Genomic DNA, 23,767 nt, shown 5'->3' on the forward strand with positions numbered 1-23,767 from the left:
GGAGGTTCCTTGACCCCGAGGGTTGATAAAAATCAAAAAATGTCAAATTTCCAAAAAGCTTGAAAAAAATTGCAAAAAAGTATAAATTTGCGTTTTCAGCAAGCGGTTGTTCGACAGTAGCTAGCCACGGAGGGGGGTGTACCGGGGGCAGATGGGTGGGGGGGGGGCAACACGGGTGGGGGTTCAACAGCGCTGTGGGGGGTGGGGTGGGTGCGGAAATGGGGGGAGGGGGGTCAACAGTGGGGGGTGTCCTCCCCTGAGTGTAGGGGGACAAGTGTCCCCCCACTATTGTCCCCCTACACCCCCGGGCGGTGTTGTTCCCCCATCTCACTGTTGCCCCCACCACACCCCACCCCATTCTTTGCTATGAAAAGCTATGCTTCAAAAGGCTTTTCTCTTGGCTGAGGTTCAATGCCCTCGGGACTTAGGCTACTGGGGGCCTTAGGCTTAAGCTGCTGGTGTGCAATACAGTCGCTTGATCGCTGCAATACAGTCGTTTTGATCTCTGCCGTATGTGGTTGTGGTTTAGGGCTTCCAGCGTAGGGTTTCAAGTTGCATTATTTAAAAAAAAGTTCATGAACAATTTAAATTAGGTTTAAAATATTAAAAAAACTTTGTTGGGATGCTCAATTGGCTTACAGCATCACTGCCACTGGTGCTTCCGTTACTTTTTCTCAATCGGGCTTTGAGCAACTTCCTCTCTCTTCTCTGCAGTCTCCTCTTTTTCCTTCTAGACCTCCGTTCCTGTTTGGTGGATGGCACGGGTCTCCCTATGAATAAAACCAAGTCATAAGGAAATCAGGCAGAAAGCTATTTTGGGGGCAGGTAGATGTTGGAACAATTTAAGATCTATTTTGTCTTGCCTGATTCAGGTTTAATTTTTCAACAAATCAATAACTTTTATTAGCCAGTCACCACAATACTGCATCGAATGTATTAAATCGAATATTAGATGCAATATAAGCCAGAAATATTTTTTTTCAGATTGAAAGAACTTCTTTTTCGTTTCTGCTTGCTTCCCCACCGCCAACGACTATGCCTTCCAGGTAAAGTTGGACGCGTGGACTTATCTTCTTGAAGTTTGTTCTGTGGGTTTCCTTTCCTCAGTTTCTGTTCATTGGTTTCGTGGAACTTAAATTTTGTCATTCATTGGAACGTTTGAAGGGGAATAATTAGTTCCAAGAAGACCATATTGATTACATCCCCGGTGTTCGTACGTCGCAAGACCTAGCAGTTTAGTGAGGGCCTATGGAGCGGCCGTGTCACTCATCCCAATTGTCATTTCTATTGGCGTGCGCTCCTTCAGTACCCAGACAATATCGTAGACTTTCAAAATATCCTGCTGCATTTGTCCATTTCCTGACTTCAGGGTTGACTTAAATTATATGCTAACAATTCTTTTCCATATCGCTTCAAATAGTTTTGGATTGCTCATAAGGTCGACGAGTATATTTGAGTTGTGGTCGAGATTTTTACGTGATCCATTTGAATGTGTACCCAAAACGAACTGAACTGGTAAGGCCCGAGGGCATTGAATCCCCGTTCAGTTTTTGTGCGCTCGGTTCACCGACATTGCTGAGAAACACTTAAGCAGGGATTTAAGTCACAGAACGATAGTAATTGCTTGAATGGCAACTTTGGTAGGTTTGGGCTGCACCCATTTTTATACCCACAACTGTTAGTATCCCCCTCCCGGTGCTAGCATTGCTAACTTTAACCAGCCAGCCTTTTGCCAGCCAACCTTTCGCCAGCCTTTTAATTTTTGTACTCGTGTCCAGGTGTTCGTCTTCAGCGTAGGGTTTTTGTTTTATACACTGGAATAGTGATAAAAGTCATGTGTTCAAGAAATGGTAATTGTACGGGTCTTCGTACTCGCTTGACGCTCAGGCCGTGCTTTGAGAAACATTGACGACGATTGAGAAGACATTCGATGTTAATTTGACTAATCCCAGGTTTATAAAAGCTGGTTCATATGAATGCAGGCGGCTCCCACTTTAGAAAAATGCCTTCTTCACTTTTGCACATGTACTCTTCTGTGGATTATGAATCGAAGTTCAAATTTTCATTTTGTGATTATCGACACATTTCGGAGGTAATTTATCCAAGAAATTCATATCGATGTCCGACAAATACATTGATAACTCCGACAAATAAAGACAGTAGACATAACTCTTACCGATAGAACTTGCTATTTGCACCTAGTAGAGTTCAGATTGCAATACCACGTTGTTACTTATAGTGATGAAGAGAATTACATCCATCGAATTACATCGAATATAGCCCTTCCGTCAGTCAATCAGCGTTGCTTACCCACTTATTTACATATCAAAGTACTACATCAACGAAAAGCACGCGAGCCATGGAATGGTGTCTATTAAATCTAACAAATAAACGAACACAATGGGTCGAAACGAGGGATTAATGATCGTAACCTGGAATCATGAGGCACTCTAATTTGTCCAGAATAATGACCCCTTGGTGCTTCTTGATCCACTTCAATCCCACTGGCTCCAATCGCTTCAGAGGCCTTGTAGTGCACACTCGTCCATGCACTGAGTGAATCTCATATTTCTCAAGTCGGCTGAAATGTACTTTTTGTTTTGGGCAAATATCTTTTCAGCTAATGCCGTAGCTCATTGGGTGCATTTTTAGAAACACCGATTCTTGCACGTGTTAAAACGCATTTACATTTATTTGTTATGACACATTGACAGCGAGATTCGGGTATGCCAGTTTTCTACAGCATACCAATTCACATTTTTAGACCGGTTCCTTGTTTGACTCACATTAAAATGCCATCATTTGCCAAGAAAGTTTCCTATTGGGTTACCTTAGATGTTGTGTAAACCATGTTTTGGCTATGCACAATTTTCTTGCGTGCTTGCAGCAGTTTTGTATATTGGGGGCTTCACTTACGTAACGTACCATATTTGTCAGCAATTTACGGTCAAAGTACGTGAAAATGCGAACAAATAAGTACCTTGCCACTCTATCGAAGTCTTTCTTGCCCATAACGTAGGTCCTGTCACGCCTGGGCAAGTTCGAAATATTCTCACTTCCATTCAAACTGCTGGACCTCTTCGAAACCCTAAGCAAATCAAAAATGCCCCCTTTCCCGTCATCGTTTTGTGTACAATACTAATCACAAACGGAACAAATCCCAATTTCGATGTCGATGGAGGGCTTTTCAACTAATTCTATCCCCGTTAATGTGTGCATTTTGTTTTAACTTACATACCATAGCACCTAGTGCAAATACGTATTTGAATTGAAGGGATTTCAAGGTAACGTCAATCGAAAATATTTGAGAGCAGCTATTTGCCTGTTGCGTTTTGATGCAAGTTTGGGAAAATTTCCAGGTTTAAAGAGATCCCGGTCGTTTTCATCTCCGCTTGAGAAGTGGTCGTGAAGGTCACGTATCGACAACAAATCGACCGACCATGTGCCCATTTCACTGGAGTTTTCCGAGTACATGTCCGACCACTCTCTCTCGTCCCACTAGAACAAAATATACAGCACCATGTTATATAATATCGTATAATATCTTAAAATTATAACCAAAATATTAAACAAACTTGTAACAGATCAGATATAGCTTGGATCTTTTTCAATTCGTGCTGGGGCAGAAGGGGAGGACCTTTTCCGCTAGCCTCCACCAGTAAATTAGGCACCCCCATTTGTATGATTAATAAACGCCTCAGCTTCTCAGCCGGCTATTATAGTTCTCCTAATTTTTTTTACTTTGTCTTAAAAATTTTTTTCGCTTTACCTTAGTTCACAGCTTGTTCAAAATTTTGCGTGAAATCTTTTTTGTCACTTACATGATATTAGTAATGCTCAATAACAATCAATCTTTTAAAGAATCTCTTTTAGAGAAATCCTAAAAGATTTCTCTAGGCTAGTTTTAATCTTCTGTCATCCGGCTCTAAAAGTGTTTTTTATAGCTGCGAAGCTGTAAGCTGAGCGAAGCTATATTGCGGTTCTCTTGGTTTTTACAATTCAAAGAATTTGAATTGTATTGGGGCGCTGTCTTTTTTTTAAGATCTGTTCACACATTTTCATGATTTTTCAAATTGGAGTAGTGATTTTGGTCACGCCGAAACAGGAAATGGAGCGAAAAGCGAGTGGTTTTGCGGCGTGATTTTTTTCCCTCTAATTTTAAAGTAGAGTGCGAAAATGGTGTTTGAACAAAAATTCGGTTTCTCGGTAGTGGTTTTTTTGTTCACATGCGGCAATTTCACTGATTTTTACTGTTTTTTCGATTTTTTGGATCGGATTTTTTTTTCTAAATGGTTTTCCCAATCCATTCACAGCTCAATCTTGGCTTAGTTTTTTGTTTGAATTAAATTTTCATTTCTCGCTAGTGGTTTTTTTTTGTTCACATGCGGCATTTTTGACATTGATTTTTTGTTTTTTTTTCTTATTTTTTGATCTGATTTTTTTAAAATAGTTTTCTCAATTCACTCATAGTCTATTCAAGGTCTAGTTTTTCTGTTAAGTCAATGAAAATTCTTTGAATTGTACGTCAGGACTTGTCCTGCTGTTTTTTTGTTTCGTCGTCTGACGCTCTTTTTTCGTTTTACATTTGTTCACACTGCAAAGCTGAAAAAGTCAAATTTTCTGAATGACTTCTTCCTCTCACTAACGGCATTTGCGCGCGTGACGTCATTTCTCACTCGCTTTAGCAAAAGTTTTAGGTTATTTGCGTGATTAGATTTTGATCATATGTGACTTACTTCACTCAATAAAATGACTTTTGCACTTTAAAATTTAAGTTTAGTTTGAATTTTTTTAAGGTCAAAGGAGCTCATTTCTGCAGTAAAGTTCCCTAATAAGAGGCTTCTGTGGAATGAATTTTAACCAGCTTTATTAATTTATCGCTGAATCTTTTTTACCTAGTTTTTGAGCGGCGTCGTTTTTTTTTTTCAATTTAGATGTATCTGTTTCTATATCTATTATATGGCACGCAGGTCTATTCTTTCGCAGCTATTCCGGCAATCTGCCGGCTATGTTAGACAGTTGCTCAGCAAAGCAATTCAAAATGAACAGTCAGTATAAAAACGAAATAAATAGAAACGGGATAGATAAAACCATAAAACCCAATTTTAGATGCCCGTTACCCGAACTTTGTTCTTAGTTACCATCTCTAATGCTTATTGGTTTCGATACCAGCCCCTGTGTCGTCTCAAGAAACAGGAAAATCTTCAGCTCCAAATTGACATCAAAATTAGTTCGCACTTTAAACTTGTTTGTGTACAATTTTTTTCTCTTCAATCCCAATCTTGGTTATGGAAACAACGGCTATTTTCTGGCAATCTGCCAGGTATGTTTTAACATTGTGAGCATTTGAAAAATTAAGTATGAATGCGCGTAAATGGGCATCTTGGCAGTAGTTTAAAATTAATTTGTTCATTATGATAACGCACTGCCTATGTGAACATCAACAAAAAGCTTCTTATAGAGTTTTTAGGAATTCGGTGGTTTGGACAGGGGTCTACTACTTTCCCGAAAGATGTTGCAAAATATGGTTGTATTTATACTAGGCACGTACAGAACCTTTCCAGAAAGGAGCAAAACATTTGGGGTGGCGGGTGCCCGAGTTGCGGATATATAGGACTGGGGCGGGCGCTAGTGGAAAAAATCCCTACTGGAAATGATCCTATAAATCATACGAGCCTTATAATAGTTCAACTATAAAATGTATCCACCAGGTTTTAATATTTTTGTGATTGTTTTACATGACCGTGATTTGTGGGTTCATTCAACAACCCGCAATAGTGATTAAAATCACTAAAACGTCTTCGCAACAATTGTTGTTGACTTGGTTTAGTTGTAGTTTTTGGGAAATTATTTTTTGGGGTATACTTGTTTGTATTATAACACCGTGTATGCTATGTCAGGGTTATACACTGCTTTGTACAGGGGTCTACTACTTTCTCGAAAGATGTTGCAAAATATGGTTGTGTTTATACTAGGCACAAAATTATGAACATAAGTAGCCTTTCCAGAAAGGAGCCAAAACATTTGGTGTGGCGGGTGCCTGAGTTTTTGCTATATAGGACTGGGGTGGGCTCTAGCGGAAAAGATCCGAACTGGAAATGATCCTATAAATCATGCGAGCCTTTATAATATTAGTTCAACTATAAATTGAATCCACCAAGTTTTCATAATATTTTTGTTATTGTTTTAAATGACCGTGTTTTGTGGGTTTATTCAACAACCGGCAATAGTAATATGATCACTAAAACGTCTTCGCAACAATTGCTAGTGACTTGGTTTAGTTGTAGTCTTTGGAAATTAGTTTATATTGTTATTATAATCTGCAGTATATCCCCTCTGCTATTCGACCCTGCAATTTACTCACCTCGATATCAATATGAATCTCGTCTAATTCGGCGTCAAAATGAAAGGAACAACAAATTTGGAAACAATTAAAAGGACTTAGTGTTCAAGACTACTTGGCCTGCTATATTTTTGCTTTAAGACCTTTATTTATTGGTTATGCAGCTTATGTTGAATAGCTTTGTTCTCTTGACAACAATTATGCGTCAATAGTTTACAGATTCAGGTCGCAGTGAAAGGATTCAGGTGTGAACATTTTCACCCCTCAGTCATTTCAACCGGATCTTGGTCTCCGTTAATTAGACTCATAAGAATTGAATTAGACTGATTGTCCTTAATTATAGGAATATTACAACCGGGTTAAAACAATATATGGGTTAATTATTGTTGTGGTGTGAATTAATAAAGGGATCAAAATAATCGGTGTTTACAGAATGGGGATGAAAAAAAGCAAACTTTTTCACGTGCAGAATATTAGATAAGCTCCGGTTTCCTTAAATACATAATTTCTAAATAGAAATTTATTGGCAAAGTTTAGCTGAACGTTTAGCTGAATTTAGCTGAATTTCAAGAATAACTATTATCATATTAATAGTTTGTTCCTTATACTAAAGTTGAAATAATTTGTAACACTTTGCGTATGGCTATTAACGGGTCTTTTCCCTTTGTGGCCCCCTCCCGGCTAAGTGGCGCATATTATTTGCACTACCAGACGCACGTTCGTTTTATATAGTGATTTAATGTGCAATGGCACGTGCTCTGTAGCTGGAGGGTTCATAACGTACTGGGGGCACGAACGCAAAAGATGCAAATACATTTGATATTTTTCATGATTAGCCTAATTGTTGTGATAAGTTTATTAATTAGTTTCAGATTAACTGAATTCCAGGGCAGCCGTGGTGGCCCTGTTGAAAACATTCCTTTATCTGAAGTGTGAATCCTGCCCTCAAAACCTAAAGCATCAGTATCGGAGCAGACGGTCGAAGAGGCGGGCTTGACACACCTGTTCAGATGTACGGGCCGCAGTCCAGATGGAAGTCCCTGTTCTGCTTGGTTTCCCACGTGGCTGCCAAAGCGAGTTCCAAGGGGCTTCATGGAACGCCCATTACTATGCGGGTTTTGTGCAGCTGAGGAAGTGACGAAGTTGAGGACAAATCCAGCACCCAACGACGAGGCCTCCAAACTCTTCTCGCTGCTCCAAAGTGATGCCAACGAGCAGTATGGCAGAAGGGAGAATATTCGTATCTCCGGCCTCGACGAGTCACCCGACGAGTATCCTTGCAAAGCGGTGCAAGATGTCGCCAACAAGGTTGTGGAGTAGAAATCCAAAAAAGTGACATCAGTGTATGCCATCGGGCTCCAAGCAGAAAAGGTAAGAGACCCCTTATCGTGAAATTGGTGAGACGCCAGAAGTTTGAGTTGATGAGCTCGAAAAAGAAGTTGAGGGACAGTGACAGTATTGTGCACCTGAATGACGACATTACGTTTCTTCGAGCAAAACTGGCAGCCAAACTGCGTCAAAAAGCTGATATGAAAACTGTCAGTATGCAAATGGTTTTTGAAAATATCTGTGATCTCTCCAAGTGAGACCTAGGTTTGTTTCTCTCTGCTTGTAAAGAGCATCTAAATTTTTGAGTAGGGGCCCTCCTAAACTTCTGATACCCCGAAAACCCAACAATCGCATCGGAGGAGACTTGTGCTTGTTCCGTCTAACATTACATCTTTAGGAACTTCGACAACCTCCAGGTTTTTCTTGACAATTCTATACAACCTTTACCGTCTGTGCTCTGTCTATCTGAAACCTGGCTAAATTACGACGATACTGACGAAAACTTTTTTGTGTTAAAGGAATATTCATCTCCTGTAGTGAAAACCGGAAAAATTCGAAATAGTGGAGTGGCACTATAATAAGCAAACGGGTTTTTCTGGAAGATTTGACATCCTCTCGAAAATTCTTGAAATGAAGCTTCCCGGTTTTATTCTCGGAGATTTTAACATTGATCTACTGACTTTCAATGCGGTAGTATCACAGTATCTAACAATTTTAGAGAGACATGGTTTTTCCCAGGAAATCGAAACTCCCACTCGAGTGACATGTAAGTCTAGCACCCTCATTGACCACATAATACATAACTGATTGGGAAGTTGATGCAAAAGTAGAGAAGGTCAGTATATGGCTCTCTTGAGGCAATCTGGAACAACGCCTTAAGTTTTCCCATTGCTTAAAAAAGTCTCAAAAATTAATATTACAACTACCGCTCAATTTCTATACTCCCTGTACTAAGTAAATTGCTTGAGAAAGTCGTTTACGCAAGACTTGAATGTTTCAAAGTCAACATTTTCTACCCGAAGCAGTTCGGCTTTCGATCAAAATGCTCAACTATCCACGCCTTAGCCCATATCACCGAAACGCTCCGTGAAAACCCAGGTATTGAATATGTTTCCATTTTCCTGGACTTGCGTATAGCCTTTGATACTGAATTACACACGTCTTTTATCGAAATTGGAGATTTATGGCGTTTGTGGTGTTGCATTAGATTGGTTCAAATCCTATTTGTCAAATAGATTACAGTGTGTAGAACTTTATTCAATCTGATCTCCCTCTTTGCCAGTGACCTGTGGTGTTCCCCAAGGATCAATTTTGGGTCCGCTTCTATTCCTTATCTATGTAAATGATCTACCCAATGTTTCTTCCTTTTTAGACACCTACTTGTTTGCAGATGATACAAATTGTCTTTATGCCTGCGATGATGGTGAAAAATCAAAGCTGAACAATGAACTGAACAAATTGTTTGAGTGGATCAAGAAAAATGAACTTTCACTGAACATTTCGAAAACTCTTAGTTCTGCAAATTCATGGAAAAAATGATCTCACTTTAGAATTAGACGGTGAATTGTTGTTTAAACAGCCGCTCGTTACCTATCTCAGAATAAAGATAGATGAGAAGTTCAATCTTACTAGCCATATTCAGGATATTGTAAAAAAGTTTCTAAGCAGATTTGCATTGTGTCGCGTTTGCGACACCTTGGTGAGTCGTGACGTTGTAATACGGTATTACAATGTTTACATCAAGCCTGTCATTCAATATGGTGTTTTGATATACGGTTGCACTTCGCGCAACCGTTTACTTCCAATTTACTTGCAACAAAAGAAACTACTCAGGGTAATTTTCTTCAAAAGCTCGGGGTATCATTCCAGTTCACTTTTCGAAGATTCAGGGAATACAAAACATCTATATTTATACGTTTGAATTGTTAAATTCTCTCTTTTTTCGATCAAGCAATTGCAACCGACTTGCTACCTAAACAATATCTTCAAAAGGCAGCTGAAAACTTCCATTGCTAACCGAGCTACAACGTGTGGCTTGTATGAAGTTCCCGCAGCAAAATGTCAGTGTTAGGCATTCTCTAAGATATCGAGGAGCCAAATTACTCAATACGCTAGTCAAAAATGATGTCGTCATAGAATACCTTGATGTTTCAACAGCCGCGAGCAAAAATCAGTCCATTAAAACTTTAGCTCTTCAGACTTCACTAAGGTTAAGTGATATCTGTTTCAATACAGAAGTAGGTTAAGAAAAATAGGTAAAGAAGTCAAACGCGATCAATGCTCTGCACTTTTAACTCGGGTCCTCATAATAAAAAGTGATTCACCTTTAGGAGGGTCCCATCTGATCCATCTCTAATTCTAAACTGTTAACGTAATTTTAATATTATAAATCAGATATTAATTCTTTCTTTCTTTCTTGATTCGTCTTTTACGTGTTAGAATTTATACTTGTTAATTTTTCTATGAAATCATCTACTAATATTACACTACTCATCTTCCCCTCAGGTTTTCCTTTTCTGGAAACATGAGCCCCGGGTCAAGGAAATTTCATTGCTCTTTATCCCCCATTTTGATCTGATTGACTTTTTCTGATTGACTTTTCCTCAAAGCAAGTTGTTTGCAAAGCCTAAGTGTTTGAAGGAATTTGATTACTTATAAAGCAGCAGTCAGAAGTTAACCAGCTATGCATCTCTTAAAAGTTATGATTTTGATTACCCAGATTTTACAGCTCGTTCGAAATTTGTACTGATTAATGTAATTTTTTTTAATTAACTTTAATCTATATGTATTCATTTTTTCCACTTCTGCGCTGAATATGCGCTATATGCTCTTAATATAATTGTATCGGTTTTTATGGATGGGTTGGATCTTTTCCGTTTGTCCCCCCCCCGCAGTTTAGTGGGTGCATATTATTTGCACCCCCAACAGCATGTTTAATGTTTTACTATGTAATGGCACGTGCTCTAACTTGGGGGGGGGGGGGGGGGGCACATAACGTACTGAGGGGCACAAACGGAAGAGATCCAATGTGTTTAGCCTGTCTGCGTCGATCGGACTAAATCTAGCACTGCTGTAAGTAAATCAGCACTGCTGAAAATTGCTACTCTATTTCGATCTTTCCCTTTATGGCCCGGCCCCTCCATCTTAATAGTATTTGAAATTATTGCACTGTAATCTGATAATGTGTTTACAGTGTCTATTTTTGGGCGGAATGGATTTTTATGGATTAACTTTACCCATAGCTCGCCCCCCCCCCCCCATAATGGTAAATATACTATAACGTCAAGCTAATTTCATATCAATATCAAGAACTATTTCGTGAGGAGAGGGGCTATAATGGGAAAGACGCGCGTTTTCTCGTGAGATCTATTGTAACCCATGGGCCCAGGTGACTCAAAGGATGGTTTTGCGGGTTGCTTACCCCAGAAGAGTTTCGAAAGGTCGATGCCGATTCCAGATCTGATGGATACTTGTATGAACTTTTTGTTGTGACGGATGCTCGATTGCCATCTACGCGTACTGCGGGCACAATACCTCCGTCCTGCAGATATTCCCACACATCTTCGGCATTCGCTCTAAAAAATGACTTTTCGGCCTAGCTACTCCAATGACCCCTATAATAGAAGTAGCTCAAATGCTTAAATAAGCTAGGCTCAAATGCTTTGCTCAAATAGAAAGAGCTCAAATACTTAAATAAGCAAGGTTGGAGACGGAAAGTTAGTTTGAAGTTTTATAGTTGTTTGGGATTTTTTCCGTTTGTGCCCCCCCCAGCTTAGTGGGTGCATATTATTTGCAACCCCCAGACGCACGTGCAATATTTTTACATAATGATTTACCATGTAATGACACGTGCTCTGTCACTGGGGGGAGCATAACGTACTGGGGGGGGGGGGCACAAACGGAAAAGATCCGTTGTTTGTTCCGTTTTTTGTGCAGTTTTTAAATTTTTAGGTAACAGATCCTTTTTGTTAGTGTACATATTTCAAGGGCGCCAATTAGTTCCGTCTTGGGCATTAGGTTCTTACGAGGCGTCCCTTTGTACTAGTAAGAAACGCCAAAAAGAACTACGAAAAAATTTTTGATACACAAAATGATTCCAACGGCAAAAGTTTTTAAAGGAATCTGAATCAAATTTGCCATCCGAATACAAAAAGAACATCAGAAATCACAAACACAATTGACTCCGAAACACTCAATAATTTCTTTGTAAATATTGGATCCTCACTAGCAAAGAAATGTGAGAAACCATGTGATGGGAATACGATTAATCGGGCTGTTGATTCTTTTGTTTAAAGCCGGTCCAAAACGACGAGTGAAGCTCGAAATAAAGCAACTTGTTGGGAAAAAGAGTTCCGATTATATGGGTTTAACAAACCATCTTCTAAAAACAATAAATCCTGTCATTAGTGGATACCTCACAGATATTTTCACCAAAATCATAGATGAATCACATTATCCCAAAAGCTTAAAAGTTTTAAAAGTTGTGCCAATTTTCAAGGATAGATCCAAATGAGCTAACAATTACCGACCAATTTCTTTAGTACTACTTTTTGGCACAAAATTTTTGAAAAAATAAAACGAAGACTGATGTCATTTCTGCTGAAAAACAAAATCCTCTCCAGAAAATAATTTGGTTTCCTGAGTAAGATCAAAGGTCGATGCCTTAACAGAAATGCTGGAAACATCCAGAGATTAAGGGAGAAAACGTTCTGGCTCTTTGTACCTTGCTTGACCTCTTAAAAGCGTTTGATACTGTTGACCACAGCATATTGCTAGACAAATGTTCCAAATATGGTTTTAGAGGCAAAATCGAAAATTTACGTAAGTCTCATCTCAAGTCAAGATAGCAAACAATTCGTTTGGTATAGAGGAGAATCTTCCTCAAGTAAAGAAATTGAGTGCGGAGTCCCTCAAGGACCGGCATTAGGACCACTTCTGTTTCTAATATATATAAACGATATCGTAGACATACCAAAGAAGAATAATATTCTGTTATACGCAGATGACAAACATATTTGGCAAATATGAGCAAACTGAACATAGAAATGATCCGAAATTTATTTCCAGCTGGCTAGAGAGTAACAAACTGACACCAAATATTAAAAAAACTTCTGCTAGTACCCAACAATTTATCAGAAAAAACATATTTGGAAAGGGGAAGAAGTAGAGGAGAGCAAATATGTTGAATAATTAGGTGTTAAAATTGACAACAAACTCATTTTTGAAGAGCAGATAGACTATGTTCAAATGAAAAGTAACCAATACATTTCGATTTTATATCAAACAAAGGAATATCTGCCAAGAGAATTACGTCTGAAAATTTATAAACGTTACATTCATCCACAGTATCAATACGGATTTCTAATATGGCACGGCAAACACAAGTGTTCTTGAAAGACTACAACATCAACAAAACTTCCTAATCAGATTCGGTTTTGGGTTCCCAAAACATAAAGAAGTTCGTAGTTGTAGATCAAAAAACTAAATTCCATCAATATTTGAGCTACATGTGTACGAACTTCTGAAACTTTATCAAAAGTAATCATGAGAGAACATCCTAGTGATTTTATTAACTCGTTTATAACTGACAAGGAAATCGACAGATCATTCGACACTGAACGGAGAATCAGAACAATACCTCTCATAGAAAAATTAACACGCAAGAAACGAAAACTAATCTCAGTTCAATTGAGAATACTCTACAATAGCTTTTTTAAACGATTTTTTCTAGACTTGTATTGGTAGTATGCTCGGTAACGATTATATAGTTGGTGCGTAAAGTTGGCTGATTAAACCCCCTTTTTACCTGTTCTTCACGAATGGTCTCAGTATAAGTAACTAAATGAATTTCAACATATAATCTAATTTTGAATAGCTCTAATTTTGAATAGCTCTGTAACGGTGCTGAAACAGGCAAATGCCTCCTAGTATTCGTTCAGTACGACGCTTTCTACTCTGATTTGGTTTAATTCTTCGAAGCTTGAATATTTGGTACTCAAAACAAATTTATGATTTTTTATGGCCGTCGCCGGTGATTGCGTGTGATTTCGCCTGTTCTGTTCAACCTATGATTTTTCAATGCTATTTTTGTCGGAACTAACAGTCTTTGGATGTCAAATGGTGGGGTGCTATCCATGGCCTTTCTGTGGGGAGACGGGCTCCTGTCTGAGGGTTCCACCGGGACTAGGTGTTTCCAGTGGGCCCTGTCCTTCTCCCAGAGATCTCTGCGGAACAAGAAATCAAACATCCAGACTTGATAGTTGATCCAACCAGGAAGCTGTGGGTTTATTGGAATTTTTTTCTTTCCCCTTTAACTTATGCACCCCCATATTTTTAAGCATATTTTTTAAATAGAAAATCATTTGAAATTATTGCACATGGCTCTTCGGGGTAAACTAAGCTATGAGGCTCCATTTGATAAAATAGCCAGTACAGTAGTTTAACCCTTACTTAACTTGGGAAACCTATTCTGGGGTTGTTAGATGAGGGGATAGCGGAAAAAGGCTAACTTGAGGGACTCTGTGCCGGGTACCATCAGCTCTTCTCCGTCAGCACCGGTCTCAATCATTGCCCGGTATCGAGCAGGGTTGGGGCAATGTCGGAACAACCACTCACTAGTTGCACCTGCCGAGCCACGGGTGTCATTGTCTACGTCATCTGAACATGTACAATCAACGTTTTAAAAAAAAACTAACTTATCGAGGTGTTTTTTTTTGCGTCTTCCCATTATAGCCCCTCTCCCATGAAATTATAGCCGTGATTCGGGGATATATGTTATGACATCTAAAATGGGCTATAATGGGAAGACAACTTTGTCGCCATTGACATTGTGCTCACGAAGCATCAGCGGATCTTAGTTAGCTGGAGATCTGTTTTTGTGTATCTTGTTTACTTATGGCACCAATACTGGATTGGCTTTTTGTTAGCGAGTTCGTTGCGTACAAGTTCTTACCTCGCATAAACACCATCGGGTAGCTCCCAGGATAGTAACTGTCTAGGAACATCTTCCCCAGCAGCGTTCGGCTCCTCCTTTGTTGCATCTGTCTAGCCCTGGCCATTACAAAGCTACAGGGCTTCATATCATCTTGAGACGAGACGTCAATTGGCGAAATTACCCCCATTGCGTCACCCGACTCGTCTACGTAGCCCCTTAGATCGAACTCGTCTGACTCTGTATATCTGTATCAGAATAAATTTTCAACAAGATCGAAATGAGGCTTGTTCCTCATTTTACCCAGCTGCCCCAACTATAGTCAGACCAGTCCAATAAGTTGCAACGCAAGCAAATATTCGAAAAACTCCCGACATGCAAATGAACGCAGTGTTGATCTCTGTTTTAATTTTGAACTCTGACCTTGGAAACGTTCGATAGCGTTGCAACTTAGGGACTAATTATAGTCTGTCCCATAAGGTTGAAACGACCGAAAACGACAAAACATGCAATTGAGCAAGCAAATGAGCCATGCAGAGTGTTTTTGAAACGTTCGCTTATTGAAAACTTTTCTGGACACAAATTTGTGCCTGGGTATACAAACAACGTTCATCAGTTGATCACGGGTTGTAAACGAAGGTGGTTCAGTTCTTGCTTCTTTCCCATTAACCCCCCACTCAAAATTATAGCCCCCATTATGGTTTAACCTTAAGGGTGGGCTTAACTACCTTGACTTCTAAGCTTTGGGGGGGGGGGGGGGGGTGGGGTCTTTAACAAGAAAGAATTCCAATTCTCTACCAATAAAGTTTTCCAATCATTTGTTACATGGCCTGTTATCGAGTTCTTTCGATCTTCCAGTCTCATTATTGACAAACGGTACTTTGTGGTTACTGTTTCAGAACAATATTCAGGGATTATGTTGCAAGATTATCAGCGTTGCAAAATTCAAAACTAACATAATCTGGGGCTTCCTTTGTGGCTTTCTGGACTGCCTTCGTTTGGCACGATAATGCTTCTCAACCTTCCTTACTTTTCGTCGAATCCAGCGAAACATGCTAGAATAAAACAGTGATGAGCTTTTTATGTTTAGCCCGGCCAAGCTTATCGGGTATACGATGTGTACCCCTCGGATCTATTCCGTTTCGTCTCTCCCCCCCCCCCCGCTCGCTCAGTGAATATTCTTTTACGCCCCCAGAACCACTTTTTTTTTACGTTTTACGTAGTTTACATGAAAACACCGGGGGAAGGGTGCAGAATAGATCCTACCCCCAACCTCAATAACGTTAATGTACCAAAATGGGGGAGGGAGTGGCGCTATAATAAGACCCATATTGTGGTAACTTGGACTGGGGGGGGGGCAACTTAGGGGTAACGTGATATCCCAATGTGGTTATAATACTTAGGCTCGGATCTATTCCGTCTAAGTTGGCGTATATCTTTTCGCCCCCACGCGCAGGTGATTTTTTACATAATGTGCTATATAACACAATTTGTAATGAGGGCAGAAAAACGGAGGATGGGGGGGCAGAATAGAGCCTTTTTAGCTCAATCAGTGGATTTTTTGGGCCAATTTTTCTCGTAATCCGATCTCATTATTCATTTTAGGGTTGCTTCCTTTATACCGTTCAAATTATGTGGGCTACTATCCTCGGTTTTGATTTTGAAACTTTCAACGAGCTACTGTCTTCAACATTTTCAATTGCTTACCTTGCGATTTGTTTTTGATCTTATGTTCCAAGTGTTTCAAAAAGTCCTTGTTGCGTAAAAACGTTTTGAGTATTAGTTTTGTTACAATTAGTCAAATAATTATTCGTAGCTTTGTCAGATATTGATTGATCAGCGACTTAACTCTAGCTCAAATATGAGGAGAAATCAGTTCACAAATGGACGAAATGCTGTTTTGTCTGTTCGATTCCCGCGTTTTATGCTGTTCTTCTGCAACTTCCCAATTTCTGCAACTTCCGACTTTGATTTGACTTTTACGGTGACTGCAGAGGGAAAATTACGTAAGACGAGAAGAAGATAAACTTAGAAGATCTCCAAAACTCTATTTGAAAAACTGGAATCCCCTTCCCCCGTCTAGAGACACTAGGCAAGGGCTGTAAGTTGAAACTCTACCCCACCACGACCCCTCTTAGTCGGCATGAAATTTTCACGCCCCCGGAAGCATGTGGTATTATTTTGCATAGCAACATGCTATATAAGAACACAATTTGTAATCGGTGCAGAGAAAGACGAGGGGATGTAAAAAGAAGTGACTGAAATCAAAGACAGAAATGGTCTTATTTCCAGTTATATTCCAATTCCACATACAGTGTCTAAAGTGTCCGTACGGTGGTTGACCCTCTCATTGGTAAATATTATTGGATGTTAGAACGCCGGTTTATAGTCTACAAATCAATTCGGGTCTACAAATACCAACAGACTGATCTGGGATGCGCTCGGTTCCTGTGAGCCGGGGCCACTAGCCTTTGCTGTAATACTATCATTATTTCCCTTATTAGTGATAAACGCTCTTTTTGATTATTAACAGCGGCGACTGAATTGCGTGCGTGTCATCTTCAGCGAGTGGATCTTTTTCGGTTTCTGCACCCCCCCCCCCAGCTTGGGTGCATATTTGATTCCAGACGCGCGTGCCGTATTTGATTCCCCAGATGCACGTGCCGTTTCTATAATGATTCAGGATCTTTTCCATTTGTGCCCCCAGTACGTGTTGTGCCACCCAGTTACAGAGCACGTGTCATTACATAGTAAATCATTATGTAAAAATATGGCATGCGCGTCTGGGGGTTGCAATATGCACCCAATATGCTGGGGGCACAAACGGAAAAGGTGCATGATGTAATGTCACGTAGTCTGTAGCTTGAGGTGGATAACGTACTGGGGAAACAATAAGAAAAGATCCCAGCTTTGATCCCAGTTTTTGGTTCATTCGCATGAACCCACTAAGTTTTTGGTCGCAGGTGACTTGCCTCACTCAAAAGCGATATCCCTCTCTCTCAAAGAAACTTTGGCTTACTTGAACTGAAAGGCAGAGGGTTAACTAAATAAATATCAGTCTAATTAGGGTTATATATCTACGAAGAACTGTCCGGGCACTTCAAGTTTCTCTCCTCGAAACAACACGGGTTTGTACCACAGAGATCAGTGTACACGAACATGCTGCTATTCTTGAAGAAAATACACGAAGCGCTGGACAAGAACGTGCAGAGTGAAGTTGTCGTATTCTATACTGATTTTGCGAAGGCATTCGATCGTGTACCACACTACGAACTTCTATTAAAATCAGGGCAAGTTGGCATTGGAGGTTGTCTCCTTGAAGTCTTATATGACAATCTCAACGGACGAGAACAATTTGTCCGAGTGGACGACATCAAATCGAAACCTTTACCAGTGACATGTGGGGTCCCACAGGGATCACTGCTCGGGCCGATCTTATTTTGCATATACATCAACGACCTGCCAGATGCCCTCAGATTTGGTGAACTCTTTATGTTCGTGGATGACCTAAAAATACTCCACATTGGAACACCAGCAGACCAAGTACAGTAACCTCGACGCACTGGAAGACTGGGTCACCCAAAACAAAATGGGTCTAGCTATTGAAAAATGTGCCAAAGTTTTGTTCAAAGGTCCAGAAAGCCACTTCTACCTGTGTGGAAGTCTCCTCCAAACCTCAGCTGGTGTAAAGGACTTAGGGATTCGGATACAATCCGATTTGACTTGGAAAATCCACTTAGAAGAAAGAATGAAGAAATCTAACCGAGTCTTCTATTCCCTGAGAAGAAATGTAGCCTTTAAAGTTAGTATGCGCATCAAACTGGGACTTTACAAATCGATAATTCTGCCAGTTCTAATATACGGATCCTCGTGCTGTAACCTAAACCGAGGAGATATGCGAAACTTGGAACGGTTTCAACGAAAGGTTGTCCTGGATAACAAATAGCAAGACACTGAGTTACATCGAACAACTACGTTTGTCAAATCTATTACCCTTGCCAATGTACTATCAGCTCAGTGATCTTCTACTACTATCAAGTCTTCAACAAATTCAACCGACAAATACAAAACAGCCGGTGCTGCCTGGAAACAGATCAATGAGAAGAGACGATTGCTTTGACTTAACGAAAAAACTACTCGAAAAATCGCGGCGAATTCTTTCGCACCCAAAGGATAGCCAACAGACTTCATCACAGCATTGACTTCGGAAATCAACACGGCCTAAAACACAGAATTCTAAAGCAAATGTGGAATGATATCATGATGCGGTACAAACCAGAAAATGTCTGCACGTGGCAGATCTGTTGACTGTCGTGGCAGATCTGTTGTGCAGAGACATGGACTAATTTTCTATAACTGTTTTTATCGGGAGAAATCCCTCCTGTAAAGAAAATCCCCAACAACAACAATATGAGGGCAGCTCATAGCAACAACCTTCGTAGCAAAATTTCAGAAGTAGCAAAAATCAGAATAATGGATATGATTTAATTTGTGCCCCCCCCCCACATCCAAGTACCTCAGTACGTTATACTTCCCAAGTTAAAGGACACGTGCCATTACATTGTAAATCATTATATAAAAATATGACACGTGCGTGTGGGAATGCAAATAAAATGCAAAACTTTTTGCAAAACCACTCCATTATGACAGTTTTTTAAAGTGATACCGATCTGATGTTACTTGTTTACCTATAACTGCTCTCAACGGTCAAAAATATGAAGAAAATAATTACTCTGGCAATTATGAGCACCCTAGACTAAAATTTTGTGAAAATCTTTTTTTTAATTGGCCATCAGAGATACAGCTTGTTTTTCATAGGATTGTGATGAAATTTGATGAGGCAAGCAAGTACTGGAGCATCCAACGTCTTGAAAAGCACATCCTGCACAAAACATTCGGGCTTCTAAGCGGCATAATTCTCGGATTTTTTCCGCGTGTGCCACCCCATTAACTTAGCAGGTACCACCCCCCCCCCCCGCCCCCTATCAGCTTAGTAGGTGCACATTTTTTGCGACCCCAAACGCACGTGCCATTTTTTACAATGAGTTACTATGTATTAACTCGTGCTCAAAAATTGGTAGCCTCTTCTTGTTCTTTGATGGTTCGCACGCCAAAACGTGGGATATCATTTTCTTGGATTTCGTGATACAAAATTTAAGAACTAAAATCAGGCCGAACCGATATGGCAGCGTCTTAGTTCAATTTATTGCGAAGCGTGCAGAATAAAAATCAGAAATGAAATATCAGCTCGTTGATAGGTGATCATCTATGATAACAAGTGAGTACTCAGTATGGTGTTGATCTTCAAATATATTCAACCAAGTGTCTGTTCAAAAGTTTAAGTCTCACATTGTTCATGTTTGTGATTCTGAAAGTTCAAAGAACGCGAAAGTACAGAACTTGAAGTATACAGAAAAAAAATTTTGTAGAATGGTAAGATATACAAACATTGCACTGGCTTTTTATTGACCGACGGGCACAAGAAAGGTTGCACATAATTTTTTGGGACAAAAAATTGTTAGATTTCTAGGTAGTTAAAATTGCCACTCTCACTGAAAGACGATCTGTGGAATGCGATTGCAATAGGACCTTGAACAATCTGATATTGTACCCATTTAGATTGTGAATGATTTTGCTTCTTAGAGTTGGTGTTATCGTTTATTGTGAATTAGTCACAAGAACTAATGCAACTTTTTTTCATCAATAAAAAAGTTGCCGCTCAATTAACTGACATGATATAGGTGGCATATAGCTCGTTCCAACCACCGTTCGTAGCGTTGGCTTCCATTAAAGCAGAAATGAAGACCACTACAATAAATATCTTCAAAAAACTGGTTTCAATTGGGGCTCCAGGCTTGACATATGTAGAGGGCATGATGCAAGCGGAGAGCAAATTAATATTAAATCTGCTCCTTAGATTGTATGGTACGTTGTTTCAAAAATCTCACATTCGAAATCAATGCAGAAATCTAACTAAACTGCAAATCGTTCCACATTCTTGTAATAGAGCTCATCGATATAGATTATTATAGATTGCGTTATGGTTGAATGGTTTCGCCTAAGAACTTGTTTCTATGCATCTAACTTCAATTTTGAAAATAGAGAAACTCAAATCTCAAAATTTTGTTCTCAAGTCGAAACTAAGTAGGTGCCCAATTAATTCTTAAATTACGGACATTGAAATTAGTTAATTTGCATTTGCAGATCATCTGGTACTCCACGTTGGCAGTCAGTGAGAGCTGATGGAAAGTCAGGTATTGACTGTGGATTTCTCTTTTGAGGAGCATTATGATTATTGTGAAATTAAAGCTGCAGACCCATTAACCTGATATTTAATGGACCTATTAACCTGATTGTAAGATGAGATTCAACAGCAACTTTTACAGTAACTCCTAATTATTTTTGCATAAGACATCTGTATAAGGAATATAAATCATTTCTTGGAACGAGCATCCTTTATACCTCATTAGGTGGAAGAGCCACCGAAACTACTTTTTCTACTAAAGATTCGTTTTTGAGGTTAGGCAGATGTATATGGTTACCATTAAGAAATACTGCAAACTAAAAGGTCGACATAGAAATAATGTTGTTTTACTGTTCTTTTTCAGTAACAAAAACGGTAAGTCATATGATAATAATATATAATAAATTCGTTCCCAAACTGATACCAAATGACAGAATAAACATACAATCAGTAAGTTATTATCAGTTTGCAAGAGCACCATCAGACTATTAATGTCCGTTCTCAGGTGTCTTGATAATTTTTGAGAGCATTTCTGTTACCAAAATATAGCGAGTAATTCTGGATTATATGTAGACATCTCTAATACTATGCAAATAAGAGTCTAATTGTTTGTTGCCAAGTAGTAGAATATTTTTTAATGCACTTATGTCATACTTCACTAAGACCTTGCAGGGGATCCTGACGCGAACTTGATGGACTTTTTATTTTGTTTTGTAAGTCTTATCTCAGTTTTCAAAAGTTTATTTCTTTTCTCCGGATCAAAAAGTGTGCGAATTTCTTTGGGGCTTATGTAGCTATTTACCTCTGGATGGGCATGTGTTTGTCTTAAAACGGCTGCCAGAAGCTTCAAAAGCTCGTCTTTCCATAAAACAAAACCAAAACACTTAATTTTGGCACGGCAGCAGGCGCCAATCAGGCTAAGCAGTTTGTTCCAAATAGTCAAGTAGTGACTTCGGCAAAGTATTTGGGTCTCGAAAAAGACCACACGTTGAGTTTCAAGGAGCATGCCAATCAGTTGCTGAAAAAACTGCCAAAAATGTTCCGTTGCTGTATCGACTCAAAAAGTTTTTGCCTTCTTCGGCATTGTTTAGAGCATATAAATCCTTTATTCAGCCAATCTATCAGCACGGCATACTGGTGTACGGTACTGCTGATACAAAATACCCCTAGTGAGATTGACCCCTAGTGAGATATGAGATTGACTGATTGTAAATTGTTTTGCTGATCCTTGATCCAAGAAGTGAAACGTTTTTCAGTGCTACAAAATTGTATAATGGTTTAAGGTGTAAATGGGTGTAAATATGCAAGATCTTGATTCTAATACCTCAAAAGAAGTTTCATTATTTTATCATAGTCGAACAGCTCGTATTTACTCCAAAATGGTAAACTTGCGAAGTGTTTTTTTGAACTTGAAACCTGCTCACTTCAACAGGGGCGTCTTAAAAGTAGATCGCTTCTGATCTCATGTGCGTCCTCTTAAATCGGATACATGCTTCGTAAATTCTTGATTAAGGAATAACTTTTTTGAGTACAAATAGGACAATCAGAATTACTTGACTGGATCATTGAAGCGTCTTCGCATTTTCTGCTTCTCTGTCTTCTAGACTTATTCTGGCAATAATGTGAATGGCAATGCTCTCTACAATTAAGTTTTTCTAGTCTGGGGATGACGTTTAATTCGTTCTATACCTTTTGATATATTTTTTTGAACCTTTCTTTTGTGAAACAGTCCTGGAATTGCTTAATAATAAAGATTAAGTTTTTTCTACTTGTTTCAATGGCTACTGTTCTACCTGGTAAATGGGTTTTCATTAAGGCTGAAGTGTTGGTATAAAACCTGTAAAATCTCAACCTTTGAATTTGAATTGTCTTTCAATTATTCATTGTCTTTCAATTATCTTAGTCCCGCGGTCTTTTGTGATTTTTCCCTTTATAGGTTTTTTTGTAGTTTTTGACGTTGTCCTTAAAAACTGGATAAATAAAAAATTCCTGGAGGGTATTAGGTCGCTGAGCAGCTCTCCTAGAGCTTCAGTTGCTCTAAGCGTACAGTCCACTGAAGCTGCTGAGAGGACATTCATTGTTCCCAATGACCTTGGGAACTCAAGAAAAGCATGACATTTGCTGATGATTAAAACTACCGCCAAAAATCTGAGAGTTACTCTTTCCCAAAAACATCTGACAAGAAGTCGCAACCAAAAGTCTAGAATATATGTTTCACTACATAAAATGGAGACCTACCTTCGTGATTAAGAAACATAGTCTACCTTTTGAAACGGAATTTTTTTTAACAAAGAGGGTGACACCAACCCCCCAAGACAAGAAACCGTGCCAAGGTCTACCTGACCACCAGTTACAACAAAAACAAACCTGACCACTCCAAGTGTCAGAGCGTCAGAGGAAGAAGCGGCTGCATCAAGAGCCCCCAAGCGGCTGCATCAAGAAAAGCCCCCAAGACGATTTTTATCAAGGGTTCCAGACGTCACCCGATCAAGAAGGCCTGACTTTTTTTGGTTCCAGACGTCACCCGATCAAGAAGGCCTGACTTTTTTTTGGTTGCAGACGTCACCAAGAGATGATAGCCCGAGGTCCCAGACGTCACCTCAGAAGTCCCTTTCCCGGTTAGACGTACCCAAAAAAAAAATCTCAAAAACATGAAAATTGTCCCCAACGAGCTTTTGTCGATGCTTTATGAAAAAATAGCCATGAGAAACCACATGTCAGCATTTAGCAGCACAAAACACACAGATTGTACGAAAAAACGATATCGCGTTTTTTGTATCAGAAAAATTCAAAAACAAATTTTCTGAATTTGTCGCAAAAAATCTACATAACAGTAAAATTAGTAGTTGAATAGAACACCTCAGTCACAACTTAAATTGACTTTTTAAAAGTCTAGTTGTTTAGGTAAAATTTTTGCACA

The 23,767-nt window shown here is 39.3% G+C and overlaps 2 protein-coding genes across 2 annotated transcripts in view; one reads left to right on the plus strand and one right to left on the minus strand.

Moving 5' to 3' along the window:
- Positions 1-23,767, plus strand: part of LOC142337805 (DNA repair protein RAD51 homolog 3-like) — a 79,899-nt gene that overhangs the window by 27,408 nt on the left and 28,724 nt on the right. The window lies entirely within an intron of this gene.
- On the minus strand, positions 573-16,481 carry LOC142337804 (uncharacterized). Its single transcript, XM_075387326.1, has 10 exons — positions 16,311-16,481; positions 15,560-15,658; positions 14,625-14,851; positions 14,182-14,329; positions 13,774-13,896; positions 11,094-11,247; positions 3,323-3,498; positions 2,981-3,088; positions 2,433-2,581; positions 573-770 (listed from the first exon to the last, which is right to left on the minus strand). Exons 2-10 carry the CDS (start codon positions 15,655-15,657, stop codon positions 604-606), a joined length of 1,350 nt encoding a protein of 449 aa, XP_075243441.1. The 5' UTR covers position 15,658; positions 16,311-16,481; the 3' UTR covers positions 573-603.

Source organism: Convolutriloba macropyga, chromosome 4 (assembly GCF_964194025.1).
Source record: "Convolutriloba macropyga chromosome 4, txConMacr16.3, whole genome shotgun sequence".
NCBI lineage: Eukaryota > Metazoa > Xenacoelomorpha > Acoela > Convolutidae > Convolutriloba > Convolutriloba macropyga.

What these genes read in the sequence shown, in the direction of transcription:
- LOC142337804 (XM_075387326.1), bottom strand. Translation starts at nt 15,657, where the DNA reads ATGTTTCGCTGGATTCGACGAAAAGTAAGGAAGGTTGAGAAGCATTAT. An exon ending in CAAAGGAAGCCCCAGATTAT is followed by an intron (nt 14,852 to 15,559) that starts GTTAGTTTTGAA and finishes ATTCTGATACAG; the next exon opens with ATATACAGAGTCAGACGAGT. An exon ending in CCTTTCGAAACTCTTCTGGG is followed by an intron (nt 3,499 to 11,093) that starts GTAAGCAACCCG and finishes ATTTTGTTCTAG; the next exon opens with TGGGACGAGAGAGAGTGGTC.